General features: G+C 44.9%; 1 protein-coding gene across 3 annotated transcripts in view; it reads right to left on the reverse strand.

Annotated features, from left to right (window-relative positions):
* Window positions 1–8519, reverse strand: part of SNTB2 (syntrophin beta 2) — a 102155-nt gene extending 93636 nt beyond the window's left edge. For 2 of the 3 annotated variants that reach the window (XR_004485041.2, XM_004273205.3), the window contains exon 1: window positions 7690–8516. Coding sequence is in view for 2 of the 3 variants with exons in the window: in XM_004273205.3 (XP_004273253.2) it covers window positions 7690–8356 (667 nt within the window). In the remaining variant the exon portion in view is untranslated. Of the gene's footprint in view, window positions 1–7689 lie in introns of all 3 variants that reach the window. The other variant, XM_033434263.2, reaches the window with a different exon arrangement.
* Window positions 8520–9881: the final 1362 nt, after the last annotated feature.

The following is a 9881-nucleotide window of genomic DNA, read 5'->3' on the forward strand; positions in this document are numbered from 1 at the left end:
GCACTATCACAGCTGGCTATAACTGTTTCCCTACTAGCCTAAAGGGCAGGGATTACTCCCAATTTTGAATTCCCAGCATCTACCACAACACCTCATTTGCAGTAGGTACTTAAGGTTGACTGATAGAATGAAAAAGGTCCAAATTCCTCTGGCTTGCTTTCAAGGCCTTGCATAATCTGGCTCCAATTTATCTACCCAGCTTAATTTTCTTCCCCCAAGTCCATTCCTGTTCTCCTTACTTCCTATCGTAGGTCATGCTCATTTTGGCTTTTGCTCAATTTACCTCCTCAACTTGGACTACCTTCCATCTACAGAGAAGCAACTTGTCCTTTAAGCCTCAGACAAAACTATCCCTTCCCCAATGAAGTCACACTTGACTCTTCCATCCCCCAACTGATCACCTCTTCAGAGAACTCTTGAAGAGTGAGTACTACACATTTCAGCAATTACTCTCTATGTGGTGGTTTTCCCTCCCCAATTTCAGTCTAAGTTCTTTGATGCCAGGGACCACCTTCAACTTCTTTTGCACACTGATCTCTCACAACACACTGCAACATGATGATGCATAGGAGATGCTAGAAGTTCTGAATGACTGCTTGTAGATATCATGGTACAAGGGAGACAGCAGTGAACAGGGTTTCAGTCTGAGTTCCACCACTGATTACTTAGGTGACCTTAAACATGCCACTTAACCTCTTTGGTCATTAATTCCTCATCTGGAAGATGAGACTTCACAATTTTTTTAATTCCAGGTAAGATTTTTCCTCTTGCCCAAAGGAAACAACATTTTCCCCCTAAAAATCAATAGAAATTCTGAGACCTTCGGTAACTCACTTAACATTAATGAGCATCATTTGTTGTTCAGCTGGGTAGGAGAGTATGCTAGCTTAGCCAAGGACAGTGACTGGATCCTTGAATGACTCAGTCTGCTCAGCACAGCAGAACACTGTTCCATAGCCACAGGCTGCACCTCATCCCTTAGGTACAAAGATAAACATTTGATCACAAAGTAAAGTAATCTTTATCCCGTAAGGACTACATAGCAGGGAATACATCAGTTGAAGTTACTGAGTCATCAATTGAGATCTAAAGTAAAGCCTGGTTATGGTTTCTAAAAATGCTCTTAGAATTTTTGTAACCACTCTGTATTAGAACCAATAAATTTCTCATATTTTTCTAATAATTTAGAGGGCATATTTTAGCAAGAAGGGGACTCTATAAGAAATAATCTGGTTACAAAGACATGGTTTCTCATATAAACATGTCTAATCATTCAAGTGAAATACAAAGAGGCTAGTTAAAAAGAAAAAACAGAGAAACACAAAACGTCCTAACAATTTAGTGGTTATTTAAGAGATAGACTGATGAATATACATGGCAAAGTCTCAAAGAAAATGTAAAATGTTTTCTCTAGGAGACTCTCAACTTTTCCAACATACGGTGAAGAAAGTGGCAGTGTAGGAACCCAAACTAGCTTCTTCAAATGAGCAGCCTAATAACGTCAGCAGTATTCGTTACACGTCCCCTAACATACACAAAGAGCAAGTCATATTATATAAGACACTCAAAATCTCAACCTATTCTAGATAAAAAAATTACTTTCAACTCTGAAATTAAATTTCATGTCAGATAACTTCCTCTATACACCTAACCATTTTCTTTTCAATAGATTTGATAACAATACTTTTAGAATCATATTTACACAATAAAAGATGATTTTCCAACAATATTCCAATGAGAATTGCTTCAAAAATTTATTGATCTTTTCTCAAATATCAAACCTTAAGCTGGGGACTTCCCTGGTGGTCCAGTAGTTAAGACTCCCCACTCCTAATACAGGGGGCCTGGGTTCGATCCCTGGTCAGGGAACTAGATCCCACATGCCACACTGAGAGCCCACATGCCCAGACACTATAAATATCTTAGAGGAAAATATAGGCAGAACATTCTATGACATAAATCACAGCAAGATCCTTTTTGACCCACCTCCTAGAGTAATGGAAATAAAAACAAAAATAAATAAATGGGACCTAATGAAACTTAAAAGCTTTTGCACAGCAAAGGAAACTATAAACAAGACGAAAAGACAACTCTCAGAATGGGAGAAAATATTTGCAAACGAAGTAATTAAGAAAGGATTAATCTCCAAAATATACAAGCAGCTCATGCAGCTCAATATCAAAGAAACAAACAACCCAATCCAAAAGTGGGTGGAAGACCTAAACAGACATTTCTCCAAAGAAGATATACAGATTGCCAACAAACACATGAAAGGATGCTCAACATCACTTATCATTAGAGAAATGCAAATCAAAACCATGATGAGGTATCACCTCACACGGTCAGACTGGCCATCAACAAAAAGTCTACAAACAACAAGTGCTGTAGAGGGTGTGGAGAAAAGGGAACCCTCTTGCACTGTTGGTGGGAACGTAAATTGATACAGCCACTATGGAGAACAGTATGGAGGTTCCTTAAAAAACTAAAAATAGAACTACCATATGACCCAGCAATCCCACTACTGGGCATATACCCTGAGAAAACCATAATTCAAAGAGAGACATGTACCACAATGTTCACTGCAGCACTATTTACAATAGCCAGGTCATGGAAGCAACCTAAATGTCCATCGACAGATGAATGGATAAGGAAGATGTGGCACATATATACAATGGAATATATTACTCAGCCATAAAAAGAAAGGAAATTGAGTTATTTGTAGTGAGGTGGATGGACCTAGAGTCTGTCATACAGAATGAAGTAAGTCAGAAAGAGAAAAACAAATAACCATATACTAACACATATATATGGAATCTAAAAAAAAAAAAACAAAAGGTTCTGATGAACCTAGGGGCAGGACAGGAATAAAGACACAGACGTAGAGAATGGACATGAGGACACAGATTGGGGTGGGCAGGGGGGAGCTGGGACGAAGTGAGAGAGTAGCATTGACATATATACACTACCAAATGTAAAATAGATAGCTTGTGGGAAGCAGCTGCACAGCAGAGGGAGATCACCTCGGTACTTTGTGACCATCTAGAGAGGCAGGATAGGGAGGGTGGGAGGTAGATGCAAGAGGGAGGGGATATGGGGATACATGGATACATATAGCTGATTCACTTTGTTATACAGGAGGAACTAACAAAACATTGTAAAGCAATTATACTCCAATAATGACATTAAAAAAAAAAGAAAATGAGATCCAATAAAATATGTATACACATTAGAAAAAAAAAAGAGCCCGCATGCTGCAACTAAAAAGCTCCTGGGGCTTCCCTGGTGGCGCAGTGGTTGAGAGTCCGCCTGCCGATGCAGGGGACACGGGTTCGTGTGGAAGATCCCACATGCTGCGGATTGGCTAGCCCGTGAGCCATGGCCGCTGAGCCTGCGCGGCTCCGCAACAGGAGAGGCCACAACAGTGAGAGGCCCGCGTACTGCAAAAAAAAAAAAAAAAAGATCCTGAATGCCACAGTGAAGATGTCACACGCAGCAACTTAAGAACTGGCACCGCCAAATAAATAAATTAAAACAACAACAACTTAAGCTGGACACGATGCTCTTTCCTAACCTCTTCTGAACACTTTTTGATGTGTAGTCTAATTCAAATATAAATTCTAGAAGCTTTCTGGATAGACCCCATTTCCAGCACACAGGATACAGTAAATTCAACATACACTATGATAGAAGAGTAGTCACCCCTTCATGCTGAGAATCTGTGAATTTCAGCATATCTTAATATCAGTGCTAAGAGACATTAGTCAAAACTACTAGCACACGTTTATTAGCAAGTTTTAAGGTTCTGAACAGCAAGTGTGAAGGAATAGGAAAAATCAGAGGGATGAAAAACTAAATGCAAAACTTAAGGATAAAAAAGTTGACCTATACAAGAGATGACAGGAAAACAAGATTAGAAAAAGGTGTTTGCATGCAAGTGCAAACTCATTCTTGAAGTGTTCACCTAAAACAACTTATTCTTACCATGTATGTCTTTTCAGGTAAAATGGAGCCTTGGATTTTAACAACTTGTTATCCTGGCTATTCTGAGAGTGCCTGTTAACTTACAGCATACCTTCATGACCTAGTCCTACCTTCCTCATTCAGACTTTGTTTTCATTATTGTTGTTTACTGCTGTATTCCCAGTCCCCAAAAAGGCTCCCAGCACATAAACTGTCAAATGAATAACAACCCTGTAAGGAGGTATTATTACTATGCTGGTTTTACAGATGAGGAAACTAAGGTGGAGCAAGGGTGAGTAACCTGCCTAGGGGTTACAAACCACTAGCCAGAAACATATCCAGGTCTAGCTGACCACAAAGTCCTCATTCGTCCTCTACCCTCACTGGGCAAAATGACTTCTTCCTGTCTCTCACTTGTGTCTTTACTGGTGGCAGCTTTCTCCTTAGGGGAAGGCTCAATTCAAACTTCAACTTTTCCATCAGCCTTTTCCCGGGCATCCTCAACCTCTGATGCCCACGACAGTCTTCCATAGATCTCTCCTTCCTCTGTGCTGCGCCCTCTCCAGAGTTCTATTCTCACATCGCTTTTAACCCTTTGCTGTACTATTTCTTAACTCTCTCTTATCTCAACTCCAAACTTCTTGAGGGCAGGAATCAGATACCATCTTCAAGCGCCTCTGGCACGTGGCAGAGTTGAATAAATGTTTCATGTATGAATGAATAATCCCTACAAATCCATGAGATAAAAAAAAAAACTCTTAGCTCACTCAGTTCCATAACCACAGGCAACCAGAGACTAGTTTTCCTTTGCTTGGGGGTGGTAAGGGCATGCCTGAAATTCCCTGCCCACACCACAAAAGAGCATCACTGTGCTAATGTTAAGGTAGTTTTTCAAGTTTTGAGACATCTAATGGAAGGACCATACAGTTCCAAAACTTTAAGGGCTAATCATAAAAGTCCATCTTTTAAAAGTAGGCTTTGGACTTCCTTGGTGGCGCAGTGGTTAAGAATCCGCCTGCCAAGGCAGGGGACACGGGTTCGAGCCCTGGTTGGGGAAGATCCCACATGCCACGGAGCAACTAAGCCTGTGCGCCACAACTACTGAGTTTGCGTTCTGGGCCCGTGAGCCACAACGACTGAACCTGCGCTCTAGAGCCTGGGAGCCACAACTACTGAAGTCCGCACGCCTAGAGCTCGCGCTCCACAGTGAAGAGTAGCCCCCGCTTGCCACAACTGGAGAAAGCCTGTGCACAGCAACTAAGATCCAACGCAGCCAAAAAAAAAAAAAAAAAAAAAAAAAGTAGCCTACCTGGGACGTGGCGCAGTAGTTAAGAATCTGCCTGCCAATGCAGGGGACACATGTTCGAGCCCCAGTCCGGGAAGATCCCACATGCCACGGAGCAACTAAGCCCGTGTGCCACAACTACTGAGCCTGTGCTTTAGAGCCCGCAAGCCACAACTACTGAAGCCCGAGCGCCTAGATCCCGTGCTCCCCAACAAGAGAAGCCACCACAATGAGAAGCCCATGCACAGCAATGAAGAGTAGCCCCCCCACTTGTTGCAACAAGAGAAAGCCCACGCGCAGCAATGAAGACCCAATGCAGCCATAAATAAATAAATAAATTTTTTTTTTTTTTTTTAAGTGGGCTTCCTGGATGGGACACTAGCTCTCAATTTTACATGTTTGGTTCAATTAAATCACTGTTTTCAGTGATTTTACATATTCTAAGCAATTTTATTTTTATATCCCTTGGCTTGAAAGTTCAATTTCATACTTTCCCCCACACATTAGAACAAAAACTACTTGTCTTTTACAAAATGGGAAAATAAAATAGAACCTGTGTGTTAGGTAAATAGGCATTCAATAAATGTTATGCTGCCATTTGTAAACCCTCCTTCTAAAAGCACAAGTGGCCTATTTTAGTCTAATGAATATTGGGAAGCATTTACTAGATGATTTTCACTTAATTGGTATGAATACCAGGTTCAAATTATATCTAAACAAAAACTGGATTTTTTTAAAAATATGGGGTAAAGAGTTGAAATGTCTGCCCACCACCACTGAGCACCACATAAATAGTACTACATTCAATATTCTGGCTCTAAGAATTTACAACCGAATTCTTAGCTAGCCTAATTTCAAAGTACACATTTATGGTAACAATTTTTTTACACACATACCACCCAGGCCATGATCTATAATTTTATTCCTTTTATTAGCACTAATTTCTGAGCAATGTCTAGCCCCACCTAAGTGAGATATAAATGAGATTTATAAATAGGATATTATAAAGGTGGGACACTGGAATTTCACAACTGGAGCACATTAAAATATTTACTTGCAAACTAACATTTTCCCAAACATTTACCAGCAGATTTAGAAAAAAGTGACAATCACTTTGCCAAGCTGCACTTCTGGCCTCTCAGTTTGATGATCGGCCTCTTCCTACCTCCACTCCCCACCCCTTCCCTTCTCTTCTTCCTCTGCTAGGAATACCCTCCTGACTCATCTCTGCCTATGTCCATCACTTCCTTGGAGACCTGGCTCAAGATTCAGCTCCTTGAAAAATTCCTCGCTGACCAATACAACTTCCACTAACTACTTCCTAACTTTGCATTCCCTTGGCATTTATATAGTTTGCACTCCGTAATCTATAAATTGTAAGTTGTTTTGCACTTTTCTATCCTTTCCCCAACTAGACACCAAATAGACACATCATCTTTTATATTCTGTTCTATATAGCCAGCAATAAATGCTTCTTGAATGACTGAAATCATCAGTGAAAGAAGGCCGATTGCTCAAAAATTTCTGAATATTACCTCCAACATGTATGAGTCCTTCAAGTAGATGAGATTTAATTTTGAGATTTAGTAAATCATAAATTTAGTAAATCCATAAATTCATCACAAATGACCCAAGTAACAGATCACATGCATACTTAAAGAATAATCCTAGCTATTCAAACATAACTTGAGGTTTAACATTTCAGGCTTCTAATAAGCTTAAAGCCTTGAGGCCTGTGAATGGTAGGAAGCTGGCACGAGTCTCCTGCAAAAGGGGCAAAACTCTAGTTGGCAGTAAATGTTCAAACACGCGAGAGTCCACTGTTAAACAAGGCTCATTAACCACACAAACTTGCTGTTTCAGCTTTCTGGCTTCAATGACGTGCTATGATCTCCTTTGGTAATTGTTGAGAGCCAATGATGGGTTAAATTCCCATAAATTAACCAGCGTTTTGGTGGTTTGCCCAAGCATACGGCTGGCACCGGTGTGGACGAATTTTTTTTTTTTTTTTCTAACAGACCCGCCTGCCCTGGGGAGCCAGAGGTGAGCGAAGAAAGCGCCAACCCGGCACTTCTCAGGAGGCAAACGGAGACCTCCAGAGCTTCGTTCCGTCCCCCTCTAGTTCTTAGTGTCAGCTTATCGTGCAGAGGCGGGGCTTCCAGCAAGGCTGCTTCTTACTAAATCTCAACCGAGTCTTCCTTGGGGACTGCAAGCCACACTTCGGCGGCTGCCCAACTTTTCCTGTAGGGAGCATCAGTTTTTCCATCCTCAAAGCTCCAGCAGACGGGGTTTGGGGAGAGCCGGGCTACCAGTAGAGAGGAAGGTGAGGACCCAGGGGGCGGGGGAGAGGGAAGGGTCTGGCCCAGCAAAGCGGGTAGGGTGGCAGAAACAAAGTGAGCGCCGGTCAGCCCAGCACCGCCCGCCCGCCCGCCGGCCCCGCTCACCCTCCAGCAGCACCTCCTTGCCCGCGCGCTTCAGCGCCTGCACGGCCTGGTCGTGGGTGGCCTGGCGCAGGTCGGTGCCGTTCACCGACAGGATGGCGTCGCCCAGCCGCAGCGCCCGGCTCTGGTCGGCCGCCAGTCCCGGGAAGATCTTGGAGATGAGAATCGGCATCCGGTTCTCGCGGCCGCCCTTGATGCTGATGCCCAGGCCGCCCGCCTCCTGCTTCACCACCCGCACCCGGCGCACGGGCGGTGACGCGCCCGCCTCGCCCGCCGGGCCCCGCGGCGGCGCGGGTGGGCTCGGGGGGCCCAGGCCGCGGCTCGGGCTCCCAGGCAGTGAGTCGCCCGCGCTGCCGCCGTTCGGGAGGCCGTTGAAGGCGGCCGCCGCGGGCCCGAGAGCGGGTTCAGGCTCAGCCGCCGCGGCGTCGCCCGTCAGGCTCAGGCTCTCCCCGCTCAGCTCGGCCACCACTCGGACCCAGCGCTCCCTCAGGAGCAGCTCCACCAGCCCCGCTTTGGTGGCCCGCGTCCACACCGCCATGGCCGGCCCCGCTCCCGCCGCCGCAGTCGCCGCAGCTACCCTCATTCCAGTCAGGCAGCCTCGGCGCTTCCCCCTTCCCGCCCGAGGGGGCGGGCCCGCCGCCCCCCCCGCGCCGCCACCGCGGTGATTCATTATTCATTAGGGGCCACGCCCACCTTCCGGAGGGGCGGGGAGAGGCCGGCTGAGCCGCTTCCGGGAGGTTAAGGAGTTGACCGCAGTCCAGTGGGTTATAGTTTACCGGACGTGGGCAGCTCTAGCGAAGTGGGGCTTGGACTCACCTTCTTCCTCGTACGCCTCCGATCTCCCCACCCCCAACTCCTGACCTCTACTGTGCAATTCACCAGAGCTGCCTGGGCACGGAAAGCAAACTCAGCTTCGAGAGGCACTTTGCAATCCTGCAAGACCGAGTTGCATGTTCACTTGCATTGACTGGTTCGTTACGTATTTACAGGATGCTCCGCAGTGTGCTCCCTTTGAGGCCTGGAGAGGAGCTGGATAAAACGTGCCACAGCTCAGAGCTGGCGGTCTAGTGGGGGAGGAAAATGGAGAACCAACCAACCTGATGTGATATTATGCGGTTAAGTGACATGTAGAAAACACCCTGAGAGCAGAGTAGAAGAAACATTTAGTTGGGCCTGGGGACAGCTTCACAGAGGTGACAGTGGAAGCTCAACAGTCCACCTAGGCAATAGGTCCAGAGGCATGAATCCAAGCATTTGTCACTCTGCTTTGTAATCCCATTTACTTGCCTGTAATGCCAGAGGAGACCATATCTTCTTTAGCCCTGCAGCCACAATAGGTAGGCCTCAAAGATATTTGTCAAATGAGTTACTTAGGAAGATGCCAGAATTCCAATGTGAACAGAGTACAGGGTCAGTGGAGATGGCAGAATATGAGTGTAAAAAGCCTCATATAACCAAATATTGGAGTGTTTGGACTTGAATTTGTAGATCTTTCTCACCCTGGAGGCCTTGGCCTTATGTTGGAGCAAGTGCATATGAGCCTCCCCAGAAACTGCACACTGCAGGGCCTGAAGCAGCTTTTATACAAAGACATGGGTGATACAATCCACCTGGTTCTTCCAGTTTCATGGGCTTGAAGAGCTGAGGAAACTGAGGCCCAGAAAGCCAAAGACTCTGGCTGGAAGCCTCAGTGGAGAAACAGAGACAACTCAAGTCTCCCATCCTCCTGGTCCAGGGCTTTTAAAAACAAACAAACAAAAAAACATACCCCAGACCTCAAAGATGAGGGTCCAGAAATCACGCTGCTGAGAGAGATCTCAAAAACGTGAAGTCAATGAGCCCTCTTTCCTTTTTTTTTTTTTGGAAAGAAAAGCAAAATCCCCATATTTTCATTTGTGTGTGTGTGGGGGGATGCCAGCAGAGGTAGAAAGTACCAGTTCCTGTAAAAGGGGCTATATACCTGCTTGCTCATGAAGTACATGTTGAAGCTTGTAAGCCATGTCCATGCACCACTCTGAATGCACATTCATGTGTGGGCGGAAACTTTCAAAGAGCCTCCTATACCAGGAGTTAAAACAATAAAAATAGAGACTGGAAATCACCCAGAGCCCAAATGAAGAAAGAATTCAAAATGAGAAAAGTATCTTACCCAAAAAAATCATTACAGCAGAATCCTCTTTGCAATTAGCGGAGCA

The sequence above is a fragment of the Orcinus orca genome, chromosome 20 (assembly GCF_937001465.1).
Source record: "Orcinus orca chromosome 20, mOrcOrc1.1, whole genome shotgun sequence".
NCBI lineage: Eukaryota > Metazoa > Chordata > Mammalia > Artiodactyla > Delphinidae > Orcinus > Orcinus orca.